The 26,225-nt window shown below is 44.4% G+C and overlaps 1 protein-coding gene across 2 annotated transcripts; it reads left to right on the forward strand.

Moving 5' to 3' along the window:
* On the forward strand, positions 1-26,072 carry rpgrip1l (RPGRIP1 like). Of its 2 annotated transcripts, XM_021603604.3 has the most exons (27): positions 305-445; positions 857-918; positions 1,331-1,426; positions 1,522-1,666; positions 1,845-1,971; positions 2,211-2,397; positions 2,571-2,676; positions 11,873-12,016; positions 12,255-12,360; positions 12,627-12,773; positions 13,057-13,130; positions 13,220-13,359; positions 13,439-13,545; positions 13,651-13,701; positions 14,534-14,713; positions 14,921-15,038; positions 15,189-15,641; positions 15,761-15,903; positions 16,941-17,310; positions 17,554-17,852; positions 18,055-18,231; positions 20,078-20,243; positions 21,313-21,416; positions 22,282-22,468; positions 24,306-24,390; positions 24,752-24,888; positions 25,093-26,072. In XM_021603604.3, exons 3-27 carry the CDS (start codon positions 1,339-1,341, stop codon positions 25,233-25,235), a joined length of 3,984 nt encoding a protein of 1,327 aa, XP_021459279.3. In that variant the 5' UTR covers positions 305-445; positions 857-918; positions 1,331-1,338; the 3' UTR covers positions 25,236-26,072. The 2 variants fall into 2 exon arrangements, with proteins under 2 accessions (XP_090089333.1, XP_021459279.3); XM_090233207.1 differs by lacking the exon at positions 857-918 and having other exon boundaries at positions 1-445.
* Positions 26,073-26,225: the final 153 nt, after the last annotated feature.

Consider the following 26,225-nt stretch of genomic DNA (forward strand, 5'->3'; position numbering starts at 1 on the left):
TCACCACTGTACGTTTGTTAAATTACGTAAATGTAACGTTGGCTAGCATTTACAAGAAAATTGTTACATACATACTACCTGTAGGTAACATTTAAAGAAACAGCTTAGTCAGTGAATATACTTTTTTTTGTTATTTTTTTTTTACATAACTGAAATTCCTCACTGTCGTCTCTGCAGACCATTACTAATGTCCGATAACCCAAACGACATATTGAGTGAAACGTGTCGAAACCCCCACTTCCCCATACAGTTCATTTGAAACGTTCACTCTTTTCGAAAATTCCACTTTTCTTGAGAGATGCGCTGCACTGAGAGATGACATAGCAGTAGATGGCAGCATAGAGACCCTGAGGGACGACGACTGAGATGATGTCGCAGCAGCTGGAACCCTCTCGCCAGAAACGTGGCGTCACTGAAAAATACTCTCGGCTGCAACTAAAATAGTGTACAGTAATTGAATATTTTGTATTTGAGAGATTATTTTGATGTGATATGAAAGTCTAGGACTTTATGTTTCTATAACCGCATCGCAATTGAGAATCGATTAATGTTTAGATGGAGTATTTGGCTGTGTTGGTCCTTGGACCTTAAGGCTAACAGTAAACTCCATCTTGGGCTAGATTAAGGCTTGTCAACATGGTAATGAAAGGAGACAGTGTAAAAGACACAATTCATAGGAACATTTACTGAAATAATGCCTATCAGCATTGCAAAGTAGCCTACTGCACCAAATACCTTTTAGATATTGACTCACTGTACATAATATTGTGTTGTGAAATGCACAGTATTCTGACTGTACTGCTCTTCTCCTGAAACTACGTATCCCATGATTCTTTTGAAACGCATGCACACATAGGAACAGGAAGACGATTGTTTGTTAGCAACAGTCGCTGAGGAGTGAAGTGTTTATGTGAAACGGTAAGAAATGAATAGTTAATGGTAAACATTATGCATGCATGCTTTACTATTGGATAGACACTTTTAAACTGGACGATAGCTAACTTGTTAGCTTGCTTATCCACTCTAAAACTAACGTTAGCTAGTTCATTGAGACTTGGCTTCAGACGAGCCGCTTGTTTTTGTACGTACGTAGCCAAACGAACCTAGCTAGCCTATTTGTGAGCTATTTTGACCTAGAAAGAAACATTTAGCTAAGCTAGTAGAACATAAATAATATGTACGCCTATTCTAGACATTGATAGCAACTAGTTAGTACTGTTAGTTGCATGGTTTTCATCTGACCTTCCTAGCTAAAACAAGCCACGGGAGGCTGTGTCCTGTTAGTCTTTCATTGATGGATAGCTGTGATGTCTCAACCTTTTGTTTCCAGATTGAACCATGTCAACGTTTGCTGACGAGACTGCAGCAGATGTGCCTGTTAAAGACATCACCCTAAACCTCACTAAGGTTGGAGTGGGATTATCAGGTTATTAATGCCATTACTTGACTTTACTTTACTCTACCCTATGGACCTTAACAATTGGGTCTAAACTGGTGGTAACTTCCTGGCTCTGTTTGCAGAGATGCTGGTAGCCCAGAATGCCCGGGCGAGGCAGGCGATCTTGCGGGTGAGCAGGGAGGAGCTGGAGGACAGGTTCCTACGGCTCCATGAGGAAAACCTGCTCCTCAAACAACACACACACAAACAGGAGGACAAAATCAAGAGGTGGGAACTGCACCTGGATGTATGCACACACACGCAACACACACACACATTTAGCTAAGGTTTCAACCTCAATGCATACCCCTACAGTATCAAACCTTAGAGTTCAACAACTCTTCATGTGGATTTCTGACCCTTGCCTCTGCTCCCATTCTATTGAACTTCTCTTGGCTTTTCGCAGGATGGCCACCAAGCTGGTGCGCTTGGTGAAGGACCGTCGGCGTGTGGAACAAGTGGCTGCAGGTGGGGTGCGACCAGGGAGCCGGGACGTGGAGCTGGAGGAGATGATGGAAGAGCTGCAGGAGAAGGTGGACCACTTTGGAAATAAGTGGATGCGTCCGAAATTGCACCATTATTCCCTATATAGTGCACTAGTTTTTACAAGGGCTCTGGTCAAAAGTTGTGTAAGGAATAGGGTGCCATTTGGGACATAACCAGTGTTTTCATTAATGTTTTTGTGTGTTATCCTCTAGGATTTCAAATGCGCATCTTGTCGATGTACGTTTTGTTTATTTGCAACCCAAAATTGAGTGTAATTCAATTCTAGGTCCAGGAGCTGCAGATGCAGAATGAGGGCCTGAAGCAGCGCCTGTTGGCCGCCAAACAGCAGCTGCAGACGCAGAGCAAACGGCCCACCCCCTATGGCCATGTCCAATCACGAGTCAATACAGGCCTGCGGAGGCTGAGGGAGGACACGTTCAGCCTGGCTCAGCTACCCCCTGCTGCCCCCAGAGGTGACCTTTGACATTTTACTTTTATACTCTGACACTGAATCCCAAATGAACTCCTAGTCTTTACTCCCTAGGCATAGATTGGATAGGAAAGCAATATGGATTTATCCTCATGTTTGAATTTTGGTGGGAGTTTTCTGTTAGCCTTAACTTTTGTGTCTGTTTGTGTCTCCCAGGCCCTAGAAGTGTGGAGGTGGAGATGAGTGGCAGGGCCCCTCAGGGTCTGCTGCCCAGATACGGACACAGTTTGCTGGATGACGCCAGAGCTGAGATCCGCAACCTGTATGTACTGTTTTTATCAGCTAGCTAGATTGTGAGGGACTGTACGTTTTGCACCATATTAGCAACATCCCCTCCATGATTGCAATGCTCTCTCATTCTCTTTCTATCCTCCCTCTCTATCTGTCTCTCTTTCACTCAGTCTTTTTCTGTCTCTCTCACTGTCTCTATCTCTCTCTCCCCTTCCCTCTCGTTTGTCTTTTTTTAAACTAATTTTATTCCTATATTTGAATACATCTATTTAAGTGATAATGCCCATGAAGACGATGTTTGGAGGATATATTGGCACAGGTGTTGTTAGGGTCGAAACGGAAGCTAGAGCCGGCAAACCATACCAATATATCCTAAAAACTGGCTTCGAGGGCATTTTCACTTTTACCACCATATTCAAATAATTATTGACATTTTCGTAAAAAATGTTATTTTGATTAATTTATTAATACTATTTCATCCTTCCACAAGATATAGTCCCAACACAAATCTAGGGTTGATAACCAAGCCGGCTGGTTGTTCTTTCTATCGGTTCGGTTGCGAGACCGTCGTTCAGTCTTCTTGATCTGTATCTATGGACGCGACCCAGTCGTTCGTTATAAATGTTCCATTGCCATACTGGCTGGCAACATTCTTATCCCTTGCTTTCTAGCTAGCCAACTACTGCTAACTTACAGTCACATCAAAAAGTGCAGCCCTAATAACAACAGTAGCTGCATTTGCATTTGTTTAAGCTGTTTTCTAGTGACCTTTATTTGGACACGTCCATAACAATGAGCTAATGAGGCATGATTTCACCTGGCATAAAAAATGTCAGGACACTGTTGTTCAGAGGAGCTAGCCAACAACACAGCTAACACAATCACTTCAAACTGAAGGTGGAAAGACTGCAAACTTAGCTGCACTTCATTTCGTTGGACCTTTTTTCAATTTACATTTCTTTGAATATATCCATAAAAATGATGCCAGCTGATTCACGAGTTCGACTGGCTGAGAAACGCTACCTGTCTGTCTCGTCCCGACTCCCGACACGACACGTTCATTACTATGGGACACATGGAGGTCAAATTTTAATATTGAAACAATGTTGCAAATGACATGAGAGACAGACAGCAAGGTTTATAGAAATCTCCACTGTTGAAAACTAAATTTTAGTCTCAAAGAAATGTGAGATAATGTCTAGATGCTTTTTATAGTGGAGATCAAGTATATAAATTGCTTGGCTGGGTTAATGAGACATTGGATTGCGCAGTCAGATGGAACAGAGTAAATAGGCATTTTAACATCATAGGTTTAGCCGGTGGTAACTTGTGGAATAGACACAGGCTGGAATGCGGTTTTAACCAATCAGCATTCAGGAATCGACCCACCCGTTGTATAAATTATAACAGAGCCCCACAGTGGTGTCCTAAAACCTAGTGGTCAAACAGGACAATGGTTCCAATTGTTTTTCCAACATTTGATAAAAGTCACCTTGTCCTAGAGAGATGTACATGGTTATCAGTGTTACGGTGCGTGAATGAGGACCCAAAAGCGAATTAACTTAAACAGAGCTTCTTTAATTACCAAACATAGGTAGGCTCAGACGGACCGGCAGATTCCGACAGGACAAGACAAGGTTACAGCAAAACATGACGACAGTCTGGTTCAGGCATGAAACACAACAAACAAGAATCCGACAAGGACAGGAACAAAAACAGAGAGAGATATAGGGGACTAATCAGAGGGAAAAGGGGAACAGGTGGGAGAAGGGGTGACGAGGTAGTCAAGAGGAGACAAGGAACAGCTGGGGGAAAGCGGGGGAGAAAAGGTAACCTAACAACGACCAGCAGAGGGAGACAGGGTGAAGGGAAAGGACAGAGACAAGACACAACATGACAGTACATGACAATCAGGGTAAGCCCTTATTTGAAGTGTTTCTAAAAATCCCCCATGGTAAAAATTTATGGTGGAAAAACAATTGGAACCGTTTCCCTGTTTGACCGCTAGGTTTTATGGGTATTTTGACTCATGCTGTGGATCGCCTACAATTTTACACCAATTTTCTTCATTTTAGGCTCTTACATCCTTCTGGACACTTTTTATATTCTGCTGTGTTTAGTATTATTTACCCATAATGCTCATTGAATTGACATTCCAAATGACCATTAAATAAAGCTCTGATTGATTTGTTCTACCATGATTCATTGTGTTGGCCAAAAAAACATAAGCAAAAATATAAAAAATACATCCTGCCAATACTGCTATTTTACTTTTCAAAATCCAAATAGTCTTGAATAATTTTGCGTCATCATTTATCCCATGATGACGTCACTCCGACCCCCTCCAGCCCTATAAAAGGGGCCCCCGGCCCATCTAAAAGTCATTCATAGTCTTATCTATCAATCACAAAGCCCAGAAGAAGCAGATTAGCCACCCTGTCCGCAGGCAACACCGCACCAGGGTGTCCCGGCGTCGAAGGAGAGGAGGCCGCAAGCGATAGACAGGCTAGGTAACCTACCTGACTGAACCTCACCCTCCCATTTCTCCCTCCCGACAGACCCCTGGTAGTGTAGAAATGTTAAAGTTGTGGCATATCAATAAGCTGATTAAACAGCATGAGCATTACACTGGTGCACCTGGTACTGGGGACAATAAAAGGCCACTCAATGTGCAGTTTTGTCACACAACACAATACCACAGATATCTCAAGGTTTATGGGAGCATGCAATTGGCATGATGAATACAGGAATGTCCAGCAGAGCTGTTGTCAAATAATTTAATGCTCATTTCTCTACCATAAGCCACCTCTATTGTCGTTTTAAAGAATTTGTCAGTACGTCCAACCGGCCTCACAACCGCAGACCATGTGTAACCACACCAGCCTCCACATCTGGATTTTTCACCTGCCGGATGGTTTGAGACCAGCCACCCGGACAGTTGATGAATCTGTGGGTTTGCACAACCAAATAATTTCTGCACAAGCTGCCAGAAACCGTCTCAAGGAAGCTCATCCGTTTGCTCGTCGTCCTCACTAGGATCTTGACCTGACTGCAGTGAAGTGAATGCTGTCCCACTTCATGTGACTAACAGAAAATGAATAATGTGTCCCTGAACAAAGGAGGGGTCAAAATCAAAAGTAACAGTCAGTAGTATCTGGTGTTGCCACCAGCTGCATTAAGTAGTGCAGTGCTTCTCCTCATGGAATGCACCAGATTTGCCTGTTCTTGCTGTGAGATGTTACCCCACTCTTCCACCAAGGCACCTGCAAGTTCCCGGGCATTTCTGGGGGGAATGGCCCTAGCCCTCACCCTCCGATCCAACAGGTCCCAGACATGCTCAATGGGATTGAGATCCGTGCTCTTCGCTGGGCATGGCCGAACACTGACATTCCTGTCTTGCAGGAAATCATGCACAGAACGAGCAGTATGGCTGGTGGCATTGTCATGTCAGGATGAGCCTGCAGAAAGAGTACCACATGAGGGAGGAGGATGTCTTCCCTATAACGCACAGCGTTGAGTTTGCCTGCAATGACAACAAGCTCAGTCCGATGATGCTGTGACACACTGCCCCAGACCATGATGGACCCTCCACCTCCAAATCGATACTGCTCCAGAGTACAAGCCTCGGTGTAACGCTCATTCTTTCGACGATAAACGTGGATCCTACCAGCCCTGGTGAGACAAAACCACGATTTGTCAGTGAAGAGCACTTTTTGCCAGTCCTGTCTGGCCCAGCGATGGTGGGTTTGTGCCCATAGGCGACATTGTTGCCGGTGATGTCAGGGGAGGACCTGCCTTACAACAGGCCTACAAGCCCTCAGTCCAGCCTCTCTCAGCCTATTGTGGACTGTCTGAGCACTGATGGAGGGATTGTGCGTTCCTGGTGTAACTCTGGCAGTTGTTGCCATCCTGTACCTGTCCCGCAGTTGTGATGTTCAGATGTACCGATCCTGTACAGGTGTTACACACAGTCTGCCACTGCGAGAACAATCGGCTGTCCGTCCTGTCTCCCTGTAGCGCTGTCTTAGGCGTTTCACAGTAATGACATTGCAATTTATTGCCCTGGCCACATCTGCAGTCCTCATGCCTTCTTGCAGCATGTCTAAGACACGTTCACGCAGATGAGCAGGGACCCTGGGCATCTTTCTTTTGGTGTTCTTCAGAGTCAGTAGAAAGGCCTCTTTATGTCCTAAGTTTTCATAACTGTGACCTTAATTGCCTATCGTCTGTAAGCTGTTAGTGTGTTAACAACTGTTCCACTGGTCCATGTTCATTGAACAAGCATGGGAAACCGTGTTTTAAACACTTTACAATGAAGATCTGTGAGGTTATTTGGATTTTTATGAATTATCTTTGAAAGACTAGGTCCTGAAAAAGGGACGTTTCTTTTTTTGCTGAGTTTAGAATATTATATGTACACTGCTCAAAAAAACAAAGGGAACACTAAAATAACACATCCTAGATCTGAATGAATGAAATATTCTTATAAAATCATTTTTTCTTTACATAGTTGAATGTGCTGACAACAAAATCACACATTATCAATGGAAATCAAATTTATCAACCCATGGAGGTCTGGATTTGGAGTCACACTCAAAATTAAAGTGCGAAAACCACACTACAGGCTGATCCAACTTTGATGTAATGTCCTTAAAACAAGTGAAATGAGGCTCAGTAGTGTGTGTGGCCTCCACATGCCTGTATGACCTCCCTACAACGCCTGGGCATGCTCCTGATGAGGTGGCGAATGGTCTCCTGAGGGATCTCCTCCCAGACCTTGACTAAAGCATCCGCCAACTCCTGGACAGTCTGTGGTTGATGGAGCGAGACATGGATTTAGGTCTGGGGAACGGGCGGGCCAGTCCATAGCATCAATGCGTTCCTCTTGCAGGAACTGCTGACACACTCCAGCCACATGAGGTCTAGCATTGTCTTGCATTAGGAGGAACCCAGGGCGAACCGCACCAGCATATGGTCTCACAAGGCGTCTGAAGATCTCATCTCGGTACCTAATGGCAGTCAGGCTACCTCTGGCGAGCACATAGAGGGCTGTGTGGCCCCCCAAAGAAATGCCACCCCACACCATGACTGACCCACTGCCAAACCGGTCATGCTGGAGGATGTTGCAGGCAGCAGAATGTTCTCAACAGCGTCTCCAGACTCTGTCACGGCTGTCACATGTGCTCAATGTGAACCTGCTTTCATCTGTGAAGAGCACAGGGCGCCAGTGGCGAATTTGCCAATCTTGGTGTTCTCTGGCAAATGCCAAACGTCCTGCACGGTGTTGGGCTGTAAGCACAACCCCCACCTGTGGACGTCGAGCCCTCATACCACCTTCATGGAGTCTATTTCTGATCGTTTGAGCAGACACATGCACATTTGTGGCCTGCTGGAGGTCATTTTGCAGGGCTCTGGCAGTGCTCCTCCTGCTCCTCCTTGCACAAAGGCGGAGGTAGCGGTCCTGCTGCTGGGTTGTTGCCCTCCTACGGCCTCCTCCACGTCTCCTGATGTACTGGCTTGTCTCCTGGTAGCGCCTCCATGCTCTGGACACTACGCTGACAGACACAGCAAACCTTCTTGCCACAGCTCGCATTGATGTGCCATCCTGGATGAGGTGCACTACCTGAGCCACTTGTGTGGGTTGTAGACTCCGTCTCATGCTACCACTAGAGTGAACGCACCGCCAGCATTCAAAAGTGACCAAAACCTCAGCCAGGAAGCATAGGAACTGAGAAGTGGTCTGTGGTCACCACCTGCAGAACCACTCCTTTATTGGGGGTGTCTTGCTAATTGCCTATAATTTCCACCTGTTGTCTATTCCATTTGCACAACAGCATGTTAAATTTATTGTCAATCAGTGTTGCTTCCTAAGTGGACAGTTTGATTTCACAGAAGTGTGATTGACTTGGAGTTACATTGTGTTGTTTAAGTGTTCCCTTTATTTTTTTGAGCAGTGTATATATATTTTTAAAATCATGCACACACTTTCCACTAGGATGTTGGGATGTTTTGTGTATGAAAATATGTATACTATATATATTGAAAATGAAATGCAGAAATATCACATTTAAAACCCAAATATCACATTTACCTAAGTGTTTCGACCCTTCACTCAGTACTTTGTTGAAGCACCTTTGGCAGCGATTACAGCCTTAAGTGTTCTTGGGTATGACGCTACAAGATTGACACACCTGTATTTGGGGAGTTTCTCCCATTATTCTCTGCAGATCCTCTCAAGCTCTGTCAGGTTGGATGGGAAGTGTTGCTGCACAGCTAATGCCAGGTTTCTCCAGAGATGTTCGATTGGGTTCAAGTCTGGGCTCTGGCTGGGCAACTCAAGGACCTGTCCCGAATCCACTTCTGCTTTGTCTTGGCTGTGTGCTTAGGGTGGTTGTCCTGTTGGAAGGTGAACCTTTGCCCCCAGTCTGAGGTCCCTGAGCGCTCTGGAGCAGGATTTCATCAAGGATCTCTCGGTACTTTGCTCCGTTCATCTTTCCCTCGATCCTGACAAGTCTCCCAGTCCCTGCCGCTGAAAAACATCCCCACAGCATGATGCTACCGCCACCATGCTTCAACGTGGGGATGGTGCCAAGTTTCCTCCAGACCTGAGGGTTGTCATTCACGCCAAAGAGTTCAATCTTGGTTTCATCAGACCGGAGAATCGTGTTTCTCATGGTCAGAGAGTCCTTTAAGTACTGTTTGGCAAACTCCAAGCGGCCTATCGTGCCTTTTTGTAAGGAGTAGTTTCCATCTGGCCACTCTACCATAAAGGCCTGATTGGTGGAGTTCTGCAGAGATGGTTGTCCTTTTGGAATGTTCTCCCATCTCCACAGAGGAACTCTGGAGCTCTGTCAGAGTGACTATCGGGTTCTTGGTCACCTCCCTGACCAAGGCCTTTCCCCCCCGATTGCTCAGTCTAAGAAGAGTCTTGGTGGTTCCAAACTTCTTCCATTGAACAATGATGGAGGCAACTGTGTTCTTGGGGACCTTCAATGCTGAATAAATGTTTTGGTACCCTTCCCCAGATCTGTGCTTCGACACAATCGTGTCTCTGAGCTCTACGGACAATTCCTTCGACCTCATGGCTTGGTTTTTGCCCTGACATGCACTGTTAACTGTGGAACCTTATATAGACAGGTTTGCCTTTCCAAATTATTTCAGATCAATTTAATTGACCACAGGGGGACGTTTTTATTTATTTTTAATACATTTTCAAACATTTGTAAAAAATAATTACATTTTTGTCATTATGGGGTATATTGTGTAGATTGAGATTTTAGAATAAGGCTGTAAAGTAACAAAAATTGGGGGAAATGAACGGGTCTGAATACTTTAAGCTGGAAAATATGCACTGTAAGCTGGAAAATATGGAGAGTTGTACTTAGTAATGTGTTGTATTGGATTTGTCCTAAACATAGCAATTTGTATTCAGGACAAAAAGTGTATTGCTTTGCCACATTTTTTGCAGTATTGATTTTGTGCCTGTTGCATTTAAAAAATATATTTTTATTCTGTACAGGCTTCCTTCTTTTCTCTCTGTCAATTAACTAAGTATTGTGGAGTACCTACTGTGTTGTTGATCCATCCTCAGTTGTCTCCTATAACAACCATTCAACTCTAACTATTTTAAAGTCACCATTGGCCTCATCTTCAAATCCCAGAGTGGTTTCCTTCCTCTCCGACAACTGAGTTAGGAAGGACGGCTGTATCTTTGTAGTGATTGGGTGTATTGCTATACCATCCAACGTGTCATTTAATAACTTCACCATGTTAAAGGGATATTCAAGACTGCTTTTTTATTTTTACCCATCTACCAGTAGGTGCCCTTCTTTGCGAGCCAATGGAAAAGTTCCCTGGTCTCTGTGGTTTAATCCGTGTTTGAAATTCACTGCTCGACTGAGGGACCTTACAATTATGTGTGTGTTACAGAGAAATCATTTGAATTGGGGTTTTAGGCTCTTCTTCCTGGAGAAGTCCATGCAACTTATTATGTGACTTGTTAAGCACATTTTTGCTCCTGAACTTATTTAGGCTTGCCATAACAGTGTTTGATTACTGATTAACTCAAGACATTTCAGCCTTTTATTTTTAACTAATTTGGAAAAAATATTTTCACTTTGACATTATCGGGTATGCCAGTGACAAACAAATCTAAATTTAGTCCATTTTAAATTCAGGCTTTATCACAACAAAATGTGGAAACAGTAAAGGTGTGTGAATGTTTTCTGTGGCACTGTGTATATAGATAGGTTGTGTGTGTGTGTATAAACACTCAGTGGCAAGTTTATTAGGTACACCTATCTAGTACCGGGTCGGACCTCCCGTTGCTTCCAGAACAGACTGAATTCTTTGGGACATGGACACTTTGCTCAGTTGGTATCACGGGACCTACACCACCGTTGTACTGCTCCGTCATTTGCCTGCTTGTGATCCGCCTGTTAGTTTGCATGATTCTTGCCATTCTCCTTTGACCTCTCATCAACGAGCTGTTTTCGCCCACAGGACTGCCGCTGATTGGAATTTTTGTTGTTGTTGTTTGTCTTACCATTCTCGGTAAACCCTAGACACTGTCGTGCGTGAAAGGCCCAGGAGGCAGGTAATTGACAAAATAAAGGAAACACCAACGAGGTGTCTTAATAGGGCGTTGGACCACCACGAGCCAGAACCGCGTCAATGCACCTTGGCATAGATTCTACAAGTGTCGGGAACTCTATTGGAGGAATGCGATACCATTTATCCATGAGAAATGTCATAATTTGGTGTTTTGTTATTGGTGGTGGAAAACGCTGTCTCAGAAGCGGTTCCAGCATCTCCCATAGGTGTTCAATTGGGTTGAGATCTGGTTACTTAGACGGCCATGGCATATCGTTTTCATCAAACCATTCAGTGACTACTTGTGGCCTGTGGATATGGTCATTGTCATCCTTTGGGTTCATAGCCTTGGTAGCCAAAATAATGGCCTGCCCAGCAATTTTATACATAACCCTGAGAATGATGGGATGTTAATTTCTTAAATTACTCAGGAACCACACCTGTGTGGAAGCACCTGCTTTCAATATAGCTCGTCATACCTTGTATTCCTTATTTATTCAATTGGTTCCATTATTTTGGCAGTTACCTGTACAATTTATATTTTTTAGTGTTATTGTTGTCATTCTCACTTTGCTTTAGCAACAGTAGCCTTGTCATTCATTCTAATAAAACTAACCTGAATCTTTGTCTGTCAGTGAGAATGTGATTGAGACCCAACGGTCTCACATAGAGGAGATGGACAAAGCTACAGAGCTGCTAAGGGACCAGCTGAGGAGGAAGGAGAGAAAATTTGAGGAGTCGCTCCTCCACCTGCGAGAGCAGCAGACCACTGGGCAGAGGTAACACACCGTGCAGAAGTAGCTACTCTGCATCCTAACAACACACTCCTCAATCAACCGCATTGAGCACATACGTTTCAACTTTTGATTGATTTTGTTTTTGGTGGAGATTCACAGCCACAATAAGTGGTAGTGTTCACGTACCTGTATATCTCCAGTTGTTTTATCCAGCAACGACACACACACACTATATGGGAATAGTGATCAAAACCATGCCTCTGTGTTGTGGTGTCTCCAGATCTACTATCAAGGACAACGTGGAGATGATCAGGTTGCAGAAGCAGCTTGTTGAGAAGGGCAACGCGTTCACTGTGCTCGAGGGCCGATTCCTACAACTCCAAGAGGTAAAATACAACTGCATGTTCCAGGAGACACTAGTTCATTAGCAATACTCTAGCAATGTCCAGTGTGGATTATTTGGGAAATGCATGTGGCATTAGTACTGCACCAGATCGAGGTTTTAAGAAAAATATTTGAGCTGATTTTTTTAGGGTCTCCACCGTACATTCTAATCTATAGTCGACATGGAAACTTCAAATATCTTGTTCTTTCAGTCACATACTATTCAAACCCAGTCACCATGGTAATGACCACAGTGTTGTGATTGCAGAGTCAGAGGACCCTGAAGGTCAGTCATGAAGCTGTGATGGCCAAGGTGGATGAGTTAATGGGCCAGCTGAAAGACGAGCGACTGAGGAGTCTGGGCCTGGAGAGCCAACTACAGGCCAACTCATTCTCACAGAGAAGGACAGAGGAGGTAACCTTCCGATACATTTGGGGCTGGTTTCCCAGACCCAGATTAAGCCAAGTCCTCAACAACAAAAAAAAGCACTTTCAATGGAGATTCTCCATTGAGCATGCTTTATAGTCCTGGACTAAGCTTAATCTGTCTGGGAAAATAGCCCTTATGGTTTGGTCATTTAGCAGGCACTCTTATCGAGAGCAATTTGATGAGATTGTTTCAATCTCATAACATTGTAGGGACACCCTTGGCTAAACTCTTGGCTAATAAACTATCCTCTTTTTTTAATGAAACACAGTTGCAGGAGCAAATCTTTGACCTGGAGAAGGAGAGAGTGTTGCTGAAGGAGAACTGTGATAAACTGGTGAACAGGTGAGGGGTTGGGACACATGGAATCCTACATGGAAAAACTCTTCTCTGTATGATCATTTTGTGGATGACATATGGCTTTGTGTTCCCAGTGCTTTCGATGTAAGCCAGGATCAGACATTTAGGATGCGGGAGCAGCAGCTGAAACTACAGATAGCCCAGCTAGAGTTGGCACTGAAGTCGGACCTGACGGACAAAAACGAGATTCTGGACAAGATCAAGGTTGAAAGAGGTAACTGTCGACCCGAACGTTTTGTGTACATTCAGAGACGTTTTTACATTGAAGTGTTTTAATTGTGTTACTATTTTAGATATGAACGAAAAATTGAGCCAAGAAAAGGAAGACATTCAGCTTCGGTTCCTGGAACAAAAGCAGCAGTTAGATGAAATAAGGGATCGAATCAAGTTTTACACCAAGGTACAGGAGCCGGTTCTCGCTCCATATAAAAATGAATGTGTTTTTTAATGTGTATACCTCAACCAACATGGTTATAGATGTGCGCTCATGTTTTTTCTCTTGCAGGAGAGTGAGGTCGATGTGGCAGAACTCAGTGAGGCACTGATGCTAATCAAGGTAATTGGTCATTTTACCTCAAATCAAATGTATTTAGAAAGCCCTTTTTACATCAGTAGATGTCACAAAGTACTTATACAGAAACACAGCCTAAAACCCCAAACAACAAGCAATGCAGATGGTAGTAGCACGGTGGCTAGGAAAATCTCCCTAGAAAGGAAGAAACCTAGAGGGGAACCTGGCTCTGAGGTGTGGCCAGTCCTCTTCTGGCTGTGCCGGGTGGCGATTAGAGTACATGGCCATTTAGGCCAGATCGGTCTCTTATCTCGACCTGAAATCATGCTCTAAGGCAGCGCTGCCCAACCCTCTTCCTGGAGATCTACTGTCCTGTAGGTTTTCAGTCAAACCCTAATTTAGCATATCTGATTCAGCTAGTTAAGGTTTTGTTGAGCAGCTAATTAGTAGAATCAGGTGTGTTAAATTAGAGTTGGACTGAAAATCTACACTGAAAACCCTAGGTCTCCAGGAAGAGGGTTGGGCAGCCCAACTGTAAGGTCCACTTTGACCATATGCAGCATCACCATATGTTACTACTCCCATCCACAAGGGGGCACTGTGCATTACAGTTTGCACTGAAATGAACACCTTTCCCGCTTGTCACTAGTTGCCACAAAGTAAAAATTGGCTATATTGTACAAATGTATGAAAACAAAAAATTGCTCTTTTGGTTTTAATTTAAGGTTAGTCATAAGGTTAGCAGTGTGGTTAATGTTAGGGATCGGGTTAGGGTTAGGTTTATAATCATTGTAAATTGTAGCAATAGGTGGGGTTTAGACAAAATGATGACTTCGTTGCTGTGGTAACTAGTGACAAGCATTCTTCCCTCCCTCAGGTGCGTAAGTCCCAGAGGAGTGGTGAGCTGGGCTTCCTGGAGCAGGTGGAGGAGGAGGTGCGTAGCGACACGGAGCACTCCGTGAGGGAGCTGCAGGCCACGTACGCTGAGACCATCCAGGAGCTGGAGAAGACCAGGAACATGCTCATAGTCCAGCACAAGATCAACAAGGACTACCAGGTACGTGGTTATACACAGCATGAATCACTTGGACTACGGTTGGGAAAATAACTAGATATTCCATAACATTTGCAACAAGGACACTTGAATGGTGTCTTACATTACACATACTTTTAGAAATGGTCTTTATTCGTAGTTTTTCACTTGATAAGGTGACATACCTTAAAAAAAAAATTGAAAAAGTTACACCGTATTCTTGTGTCTCAGGCGGAAGTTGAAGCGGTGACGCGTAAGATGGATGACTCCAAACTGCAGTACGAGCTAAAGTTGGAACGCCTTGCCCAGCTGCTGGACATGAGGGCTGCCAAGATCAAGAAACTTGAGGGTGTGTATTTATTCTGTCACGATTATTGTGTGTTGTGGTGATTTTATTGTTATGTCTAGTTTTGTGATGTTTGGTCGTGTCTGGTTTTGTCTTTATTGTCATTTTAACTGATTTCCTTGTTGTACTGTACTCTCTCAATTCACCCCGCAGCCCAACTGAAAGACATTGCCTACGGCACCAAATCACACGTTTTCAAACCCGAGGTTACCGACGACGACGTGGCCGACGAGTTCGACGAGACCGTACACCTAGAGCGTGGAGAGAACCTTCTGGAAATCCACATCGGCATGGCGACCCTCTCCCCAGTCGCCCTGGAGACACTGAGCGACCGCGAGCCCTCCACCTTCTGCACCTACGCCTTCTACGATTTCGAGCTGCAGGCTACACCCGTAGTCAGGGGAGCCCGGCCGGCGTACGGCTTCACGTCGCAGTACGTGGTGAGGGTGGACGATCTATTCCTGCAGTACCTCCACACGGGTTCGGTGACGCTGGAGCTGCAGCTGGCCCGGGGCATGGACTTTACGACTGTGGCTGTGGGGCAGCTCAGGCTGTCGCAGCTCCTAGAGAACGACAGCAAAGCCCATGGGATCGTACAGCTGGTTGGTGAGTGGAGGGGTTTTAATATGGACTTCTTTCTACCAGGGTATGTAACACAGATTCTCAGGTATCTACTGTATATCCAGTACCTACAGTAACTCTGCTCTCTCTTCTCTGCACCTCAGGTGTGGCTGGCGAGGTGCAGTCATTTGGCTCTGTGGAGTACTGGGTGAGGCTGCGGGTGCCCATGGAGCAGGCCATTCGGCTGTACAAGGAGAGAGTGAAAGCCCTGGGCTACCTCGGCTCTGCTTTCAATACGGAACAGCAGGTAGCTAGTGGATATTGTAACCAAACTAATCTTTCTTGGACAGACTACGTAAAAAATTGTACCATACATTCACTACATGGTCAAAAGTATGTATGGACACCCCTTCAAATGACTTGACTAGGCTATTTCAGCCACACCTGTTGCTGACAGGTGTATAAAATCGAGCACACCGCCATGCAATCTCCATAGACAAACATTGGCAGTAGAATGGCCTTACTGAAGAGCTCAGTGACTTTCAACGTGGCACCGTCATAGGATGACTCCTTTCCAACAAGTCAGTTCGTCAAATTTCTACCCTGCTAGAACTGCCCTGGTCAACTGTAAGTGCTGTTATTGTGAAGTGGAAACGTCTAGGCGCTATATCGGCTCAGCCGCGAAGTGGTAGGCCACACAAACTCACAGAACAGGACCACCGAGGGCTGAAAGCGCTTACAAATCGTCTGTACTCGGTTGCAACACTCACTCCCGAGTTCCAAACTGCCTCTGGAAGTAACGTCAGCACAAGATCTGTCCGTCAGTATAGCTTCATGAAATGGGTCTGGGCCGAGCAGACGTACCCAAGCCTAAGATCACCATCTGCAATTCCAAGCGTCGGCTGGAGTGGTGTAAAGCCCGCCGCCATTGGACTCTTGAGCAGTGGAAACGAGTTCTCTGGAGTGATGAATCACGCTTCACCATCTGACAGTCCAACGGACTCATCTAGGTTTGGCGGATTCCAGGAGGACCCTACCTGTCCCAATGCATTGTGGCAACTGTAAAGTTTGGAGGAATAATGGTCTGTTTTTCATGGTTCTGGGCAGTATTTCTGGTGCTTGAACCCAGAACCTAATCTGACCAAATTCTATGAGATATTAGTTCCGGGTAAACAAGATTCATAACCATACCACAACACAGAACTAGAAAAATGTAATGTCTACCCTATTTTGGTGGTTCAGTGTTGGTGCTTCAATTTCACAAAACTTTTAGTTAAAATACTTATTTCCTATTTGGCCCATAAATCCTCACTAACCCTACTCTGTTTTTCTATAATCCCCCAGGTGTCAACCTCAACCCTAACCCCCCATTCAGTGTCAGCCGACGGAGGCATGAACCTGAATGAGCTCAACGTCACCGTCCGATGCTGCAGCAACCTGACCTCCCGCCATGCCCAGCCACCCAGCCCCTACGTGGTCTACCAGTTCTATGACTTCCCTGACCACGACACCTGCATCGTGGGCGACTGCAGCGAGCCTCAGTTTGAGGACAACATGTCCTTCCCAGTGGCCATGGAGGCAGAGCTGGACAGCTACCTGAAGGCAGGGGCTCTGCTGCTCTACGTGTTCGATGACCACGATACCCAGAGTGAGATGTACCTGGGCAAGGCCAGGGTGCCCCTCCTGTCTCTGGCCCACGACAAGGCCATCACTGGTTAGTTTGGTAGTTAGTCAGGGTGGTTAGTTAGAGCAACTACACTGGTAATTATTGACTTTGAGTGTGTTTGTATGGGTTTAGGTTTGTTAAGTGCTTTTATCTATCTTCAAACTGCGTACATTACTTCCATGTTTTGCCTATTTTATTGAATCTTAGTCACACAAACTACTCTTTTTGTTTGAGTGGGACCAGTTGGGCCGCTCCAACCATCGACATCCCCCCTGTGTGTCCACATCTCAGGTACATTTGAGCTGACTGACCCGTCCGGCCTCCCCAGTGGCCATATTGATGTGACGCTGAAGTGGAAGTTCACCTACCTGCCTCCTCCTGGCTCTACCATGACAGTTGAACAGGCCAAGTTTGTACCCAAAGAGAGACCAGTGAAGCTAACAACACGAAAGGTAGAGGAGAAGAAGGTGGAAGTGGAGGAAAAGAGGAAAGAGGAGGAGGGGAAGAAAGAGGAGTTGAGGATGGTGGTGAAGGAAGAGAAAAGGGCCAAAGCTTTAATTCCTCTTCCTACTACTTCAACTGCATCTGAGGTAAGTACAGGTACTATGAGGGTAATGTTAGCTTGGTCTGGGATGGTTTGATGGATTTTGAGGTGGCTTCCAGTACAGAAATAGTATTTACTACAATGTACCGTTTGAAAGGCAATTTGATGGGAAAGGATTGCAGTATGTTTCAGTTACCTTTTTGGTTTTTGATTTGTCATGAAATTGTGTTTGATTCTTGTCTCCCAAGATGCCGTTACCAAAGCCTAGACTACGGACCGTGGTGAAAGAAAAAACGGCAAGCAAAAAAGTCTCATTCGTAGATGTCACAGCACCCGGAAATCAAGAAGCTGAAAACTTTTCATGTCCCTCTATTTTGCCTGGAACAGAGAAAAGGGATGTCTCAAAGTTACCGCCCCTAACAAAGGTACTTTATGTCTCTGTCTCTGAGTCATATGTTATATTAAACGCATACCTATTTCTGGGGTTTGGTGACTATGGGGTTATTTTGCTTCATGTTATAGTTGTAATTTTAGCTTGTGTGTGTGTGTATATACAGTTAAAGTCGGAAGTTTACATACACCTTAGCCAAATACATTAAACTCAGTCTTTCACAATTCCTGACATTTAATCCTTGTAAAAAAGTCCCTGTTTTAGGTCAGTTAGGATCACCACTTTATTTTAAGGATGTGAAATGTCAGAATAATAGTAGAGAGAATGATTTATTTCAGTTTTTATCACATTCCCAGTGGGTCAGAAGTTTACATACACTCAATTAGTATTTGGTAGCATTGCCTTTAAATTGTTTAACCTGGGTCAAATGTTTCGGGTAGCATTCCACAAGCTTCCCACAATAAGTTGGGTGAATTTTGGCCCATTCTTCCTGACAGAGCTGGTGTAACTGAGTCAGGTTTGTCGGCCTCCTTGCTCGTACACGCTTTTTCAGTTCTGCCCACACATTTTCTATAGGATTGAGGTCAGGGCTTTGTGATGGCCACTCCAATACCTTGACTTTGTTGCCCTTAAGCCATTTTTGACACAACTTTGGAAGTATGCTTGGGGTCATTGTCCATTTGGAAGACCCATTTGCGACCAAGCTTTAACTGATGTCTTGAGATGTTGCGTCACTATATCCACATAATTTTCCTACCTCATGATGCCATCTATTTTGTGAAGTGCACCAGCCCCTCCTGCAGCAAAGCACCCCAACAACATGATGCTGCCACCCCTGTGCTTCATGGTTAGGATGGTGTTCTTCGGCTTGCAAGCCTCCCCCTTTTTCCTCCAAACATAACGATGGTCAAACAGTTCTATTTTTGTTTCATCAGACCAGAGGACATCTCTCCAAAAAGTACGATCTTTGTCCCCATGTGCAGTTGCAAACCGTAGCCTGGCTTTTTATGGCGGTTTTGGAGCAGTGGCTTCTTCCTTGCTGAGCGGCCTTTCAGGTTGTCGATATAGGACTTGTTTTACTGTGGATATAGATCCTTTTGTACCTGTTTCCTCCAGCATCTTCACAAGGTCCTTTGCTGTTGTTCTGGGATTCATTTGCACTTTTCGCATCAAAGTACGTTCATCTCTAGGAGACAGAACGCGTCTCCTTCCTGAGAGGTATGACTGCTGCGTGGTCCCATGGTGTTTATACTTGCGTACTATTGTTTGTACAGATGAACGTGGTACCTTCAGGCGTTTGGAAATTGCTCCCAAGGATGAACCAGACTTGTGGAGGTCTTCAATTTTTTTTCTGAGGTCTTGGCTGTTTTATTTGATTTTCCCATGATGTCAAGCAAAGAGGCACTGAGTTTGAAGGTAGCCCTTGAAATACATCCACCTCCAATTGACTTAGGCTAATTGACATCATTTATCAGAAGCTTCTAAAGCCATGACCTAATTTTCTGGAATTTTCCAAGCTGTTTAAAGGCACAGTCAACATAGTGTATGTAACCTTCTGACCCACTGAAATTGTGATACAGTGAATTAAAAGTGAAATAATCTGTCTGTAAACAATTGTTGAAAAAATTACTTGTCATGCGCAAAGTAGATGTCCTTACCGAATTGTCAAATCTGTAGTTTGTTTACAATACATTTGTGGAGTGTTTGGAAAATGAGTTTTAATTGACTCCAACCTAAGGGTATGTAAACTTCTGACTTCAACTTTACACTGGACCTGTAATGGGGCAATTCAATGTGATGATTAAGCTTTCTTTAGAGTTACTGTCTACTGTGAGATTATGCAAGGGATACATGCATAAGAACGGTGATGTGCTCCACAGGTGTTCACAGGGTCAGCGGTAGCACCAGAGCCTCCTCAGAGCACCACAGAGGAAGAGGATGATGAGGAAGAGTCTCACTTCTCTGAGGGACAGGTGATCGTAGCCAGCTCTCAGTCTACCTCAGACGAATCAGACATTTCCGAGGAGATTCTCGAACAGATGGAAGGTTAGCACCTCACTGATATCAACAACAACACTAGCAGAAACATGTAACAAAAATAACAACCAGTTTCCTTGGTCCAACGATAATGCTAATCATTTGTATCGAGGTCCTATCGGAATTGGGAAGGATATGTTTGTTTTCCCTGCTCTCCCTGTCTTGTGGTTTGGAGTGCAGCTGCTACACTCCGTTTAGATTTGCAACCAATTTTTCAACTTCTTGCGTCAATCTTAATCATATTCCAGCAAGGCCTAATTTACAAACAAAACCCAAACCTGTACTGTAACTCTCTTTAAGTATGACTTTAGTGTACAGTACCTACTTTTTAGTCTGAGTTCGGATAGGGTTAGGGCTGCAGGGCAGCTCTGGCTCTTCAGCCTTAATAGCCAAATGTATATTCACATTTTAGTCATTCAGCAGACGCTCTTATCCAGTGCATGCATTTTTGTCCTGGTCCCCCGTGGGAATCGAACCCGCAACCCTGCCGTTGCAAGTGCCGTGCTCTACCAACTGAGCCCCACGGGACCAAATCCCCTATGGATCCTTAGGAAACAAATACTTACTATTGTATTCTCTTTCAAGTGCAAACAGTCCATGTTATTGTTTGCTGACGTGTTTCTTCACCAGAAAACCCATAAATATTTTAGTTCTGCTGCCAATAGTCTTCAGGCTGGGGATAGCTGAGCCCATCAATGTTAATGCTGACCTTGAGTAGTACGCGAGAGAGACCCCCCCCCCCCCCCTTTCAATGTTCAGCAGTGGTACATATCACTCAGCCTGCATCAATAAAACTTGCTGTCAACATGTCAATGCCAATAAGAATAGGTGATGTCATGTCAACTGTTATCACTATCCCCAGTTTCTTTCAAAACACGTATGCAGTGTACACACGCTCACAGCAACACTTATGAATCCTCTCCTTCTCTATTGCTCAGTATAACCCCCCCCCCCCCCCCCCCCCCCCTTGCTTCCTTCTGCAACACATCAAGCCTGAAATGCTCTTCTTGGTTATGACCGAATCTTTTTTCTCCTTCTCTCCCCCTCTCTTTTTCCCTCTCTCCCCCCCCTCCCCCAGACTTGGAGGCGGCCCCAGTGGCAGAGGACGAGGAACAGAGTGAATCTATCCTCTCAGACAGTGATGACTGCATTGTTCCTGGCCAGTCCTCCATGGGACGGAAGGTGGGTGAACCAGATAGAACCCAGCCTGTTTGCCTTGTACTCTGAGTCCATAGAGGATAGGAATACAGTACAGTTGGATAGAAAGTACTGTATCAAGGTTATTGGGCTTGTTGTGTTTATATCATGGGAATATAACAGCAGCATCCAAGTAAAAGTTTTTACCCAACAAGTCTAGTTTGCTTTAAGTTATTTGTATTGTTTATGTTGCCAACCATTGTTGGGACAAACCTCTAGTGCTGTAAGTATATTTACTGTGCCAAGGTTCTCTACTGATCATCTTTAACCAGTTTGTCAGATGGGATTATTGATTCTTTATTGGAAGCACAAAACACAAGCATTCATTCATCATTAATGGTGTTGATTTGAACTGTACGGATATGATATCCAGTTCAATATTAGCTGCATTATTATTGTTGATGGATAGGAAAAAAAGATTTCTCACTGATCATCTATCTGGAAGGAGGTGGAGCGATTGTTCTGCAAGTGAGTTACTTGCACATTCCTCTCACACCTGCTAAGGATGTTATTTTAAAGTACATGTACAACTGACGTAGCTATTTTAGATGACTCATTATTTTAGTAGTTTATGTTTCAGTACAATTATGTCGGACCGCTTCCAAATCATCTCCAGTATATGATCATCTAGAAATCTTCAGTCATTACTGCCCTGGTAGGTTAAGATTCTACCGTGTGTTCTTATAGACCCATCAGCCTAGTAAATGGGATCCACAGCATGAATATTAGCCAATAGACTTTCCAAAATCCCACCGCGGCTAAAGCCTAAATGATGACCCACCCTTTATGATTCCAGTGGCGTTAGGTCACCGAGTCTTATTACGTTACAGCGTCCTGTTTGTCTCTGCAGCCTTCGGAGCGCGTGCGCGTGGAGATCGTGTCTCTGAGCCTGAGGCCTGAGTCGCGGGCAGCAGCAGACTGTAGTGTGGTCAGGTTGTTTGTAGAGTACTCCCTGTTGGACATGCCCTCTGAAGAGACGCCACTGTCCCTGCCCAAACCCTCGCCGGGTAAGACCAGCCACTACAACTACAGCAATGGTAAGGGAATACCAGAGAGCGCCTACACACACACTCACAAATGCTGAACACACACACCGCAGGAGGTTGGTGAACATTAATTGGGGAGGACGGATTTGTGGTAATGAGTGGAGCGGAATGGGTGGATTGGTATAACCAACCATGTGTTTGATGCCGTTCCAGACATTATTACGTATCACTGTCAGGAGAAACAAGGCATGGCTTACTGGAAACCATGTGTTTGATGCCGTTCCAGACATTATTACGTATCACTGTCAGGAGAAACAAGGCATGGCTTACTGGAAACCATGTGTTTGATGCTGTTCCAGACATTATTACGTATCACTGTCAGGAGAAACAAGGCATGGCTTACTGGAAACCATGTGTTTGATGCCGTTCCAGACATTATGATAACTGTCAGGAGAAACAAGGCATGGCTTACTGGAAACCATGTGTTTGATGCTGTTCCAGACATTATGATAACTGTCAGGAGAAACAAGGCATGGCTTACTGGAAACCATGTGTTTGATGCTGTTCCAGACATTATGATAACTGTCAGGAGAAACAAGGCATGGCTTACTGGAAACCATGTGTTTGATGCCGTTCCAGACATTATTACGTATCACTGTCAGGAGAAACAAGGCATGGCTTACTGGAAACCATGTGTTTGATGCTGTTCCAGACATTATGAATAACTGTCAGGAGAAACAAGGCATGGCTTACTGGAAACCATGTGTTTGATGCTGTTCCAGACATTATGAATAACTGTCAGGAGAAACAAGGCATGGCTTACTGGAAACCATGTGTTTGATGCCGTTCCAGACATTATGAATAACTGTCAGGAGAAACAAGGCATGGCTTACTGGAAACCATGTGTTTGATGCTGTTCCAGACATTCTGATAACTGTCAGGAGAAACAAGGCATGGCTTACTGGAAACCATGTGTTTGATGCCGTTCCAGACATTATGAATAACTGTCAGGAGAAACAAGGCATGGCTTACTGGAAACCATGTGTTTGATGCCGTTCCAGACATTATGACTAATTGTCAGGAGAAACAAGGCATGGCTTACTGGAAACCATGTGTTTGAAAACCTCCTTCCATCAGCAAGGGCATTGAAGATGAAACGTGGCTGGGTCTTTCAGCATGACAATGATCCCAAACACACCGCCTGGGCAACGAAGGAGTGGCTTCGTAAGAAGCATTTCAAGGTCCTGGAGTGGCCTAGCCAATCTCCAGATCTCAACCCCATAGAAAATCTTTGGAGGGAGTTGAAAGTCCGTGTTGCCCAGAAACAGCCCCAAAACATCACTGCTTTAGAGGAGATCTGCATGGAGGAATGGGCCAAAATACCAGCAACAGTGTGTGAAAACCTTGTGAAGACTTACAGAAAACATTTGACCTCTGTCATTGCCAACAAAGGGTATATAACAAAGGATTGAGAAACTTTTGTTATTGACCAAATACTTATTTTCCACCATAATTTGCAAATAAATTCATTAAAAATCCTACAATGTGATTTTCTGGATTTTTTAAAATAATTTTGTCTGTCATAGTTGAAGTGTACCTATGATGACAATTACAGGCCTCTCATCTTTTTAAGTGGGAGAACTTGCACAATTGGTGGCTGACTAAATACTTTTTTGCCCCACTGTGTGTGCACACACACACACAAATACTCAGTCACTCTTACTGAGCCCTTGCCAGTGTAGGATTTCGGCTACAGATTAAGTAGCTAAAGAGAAACTGACAGGCTTGATGGAGCAACTCTGAAATGTTTCCTCCATTGAGTCTGTTTGTGTGTGTACTTGGAGTGTCAGATGTGATTCAGTAAGCCATGCCTTGTTTCTCCTGACAGTGATTCATGTGGACATAGAGAACAACAAGTCCAGACGGGAGATTCTAAGGGGGGTGCTAGAGGGACGCAACCCCCAAATGGAAAGGTAAGAAAAAGGTTGTTAAGAGTGTGTGTCGTTTGTCCATTGCATGCGCATGCATGCTGGTAGTAAAAAAGGAGGCGTAGCTGAGATTTCCCTTTAACATTATGCAACATTACTGTCAACTAGAAAATAGCCTAAATGAATAGACCAGATAGTGATGAGTTATGTGCTTCTCTATGGTGTCGCTGGTCATGGAAGGCAAGAAGATGAGGACAGGACTGTTGTAGACCGAACGGTTCTAGAAATGACAGTCTGTAGCTCTAGAAATGTACACACCGTTCCAGAGATTACATATTAACCTTGCCTGACCACTAACCTGCTGTGATTGGTCCCGTCTGACCTCTGGTGTGTTGTGATTGGCCAGTATCAGGTTCACGGTGGTGAGCGAGCCACCGGAGGAGGAGGAGCAGGAGAAAGAGTGTGAAGATGTAGGCGTGGCCTTCTTCAGGATCCCTGACATCCTGGAGCAACAGCAAGACCTGATTGAGACCAGCCTGAACAGTGAGTATTGTGTATGCATATTGTGTAGAAAACTGTGTCTTTATGTCAACTTGTGCAACAGGAAGTGTTTTTTCTCACCCCCAATCCCCTCTTTTTATGTGTGCATCTCTCTCTATCACTCTCTCTCTTTCGCTCCTTCTATTTGACTTTTACTTCCTCTCCCTCTCCACTCCCCCCCCTTTGTCTCTCTTTCTGAGTGTGTAGTTGTGGATGTGCAGGACAACAGTGTGGTGGTGGGCAGTCTGTGTGTGTCTGTAGAGGGACTGGAGGCACTACAGTCTATCATGGAGGACGCAGACCATGACTACACGCCCCTCTCCTCACTGGAACAAAAGGCAGAGGGTTAACTCGCAACGGACATTTTACTAGTGTGAACGACTTGGGTGTTTAGCCTTGCACACCACAAGACTGCATCAGCTCATTGAGCTAAAGCCTAGGCATTAGCTAGCACAAGTCTTCTGGTCTCAGACAAGGTTACTCATCACATAAAAATGCTTCACCAAATCACAGCTGTGACACTAGAAATCAGTGGAGGCTGGTGGGCGGCGCTATAGGAGGACAAGCTCATTGTAATGGATGGGATGGAACGGAGTCAAACTTGTGGTTTCCATATATTTGATTTAATTCAATTCCAGCATCTACGGTGAGCCTGTCCTCCTATAGCTCCTCCCACCAGCCGACTGCTAGAAATAAATTTTACTGCTGCTTACACAAGCATTCATCACTTCACTTATTTCTTCCCGGGAGCTACAAGAAGTAAAACTTGGAATGTGTAATGGCTAATGTGGTCTATGGACACACTTTTCTATGTTCTGATACTGTTATGTATGCAAATGAATCATTTGCAAATTATACTGTATTTAGGTAATGTATTTCATTTATATATTTTTATAGTTGAAAGGGATTATTTTACGAGGCAGTATGGCACTCCATGTCAGTGGCGTGATGTGTGTTGTGTTGGTAAAAAACTGTGTATTTATATGGCCTTGTGACATTGGCTCTGGTTATAATTGGATAATTAGCACGAAGCAGGAGTAATGTACGGACTGTGAAAACGTGTACCTCAAAAATATATTTTATATCTGAAATTAGGGTGTTCAGTAGAGTTGTAGAATGTCCAAAGCATTGAGAAATATCTTATTTTTACCTGTGTTAGAATAATAAAGAGTTTAGTTTCTAAATTACCTTATTTTGTTGTATATTGATTCCTAACCATTTGTTTAGTTTTAATGATTGCCAGAACAACCTCTATTTGCAAACATCCTTTTGGCATGTGAAGTATTTGGCAGGATTTAATATTGCAGGGTTCACTGGCTCTGATAACATTTGCTCAATTC

This window comes from Oncorhynchus mykiss, chromosome 1, assembly GCF_057628025.1.
Source record: "Oncorhynchus mykiss isolate SJ-2025 chromosome 1, ASM5762802v1, whole genome shotgun sequence".
Taxonomy (NCBI): Eukaryota; Metazoa; Chordata; class Actinopteri; order Salmoniformes; family Salmonidae; genus Oncorhynchus; species Oncorhynchus mykiss.

What these genes read in the sequence shown, in the direction of transcription:
- rpgrip1l (XM_090233207.1), top strand. Translation starts at nt 1,339, where the DNA reads ATGTCAACGTTTGCTGACGAGACTGCAGCAGATGTGCCTGTTAAAGAC. An exon ending in TGGAAGAGCTGCAGGAGAAG is followed by an intron (nt 1,972 to 2,210) that starts GTGGACCACTTT and finishes ATTCAATTCTAG; the next exon opens with GTCCAGGAGCTGCAGATGCA. An exon ending in CCACGACAAGGCCATCACTG is followed by an intron (nt 17,311 to 17,553) that starts GTTAGTTTGGTA and finishes TCCACATCTCAG; the next exon opens with GTACATTTGAGCTGACTGAC.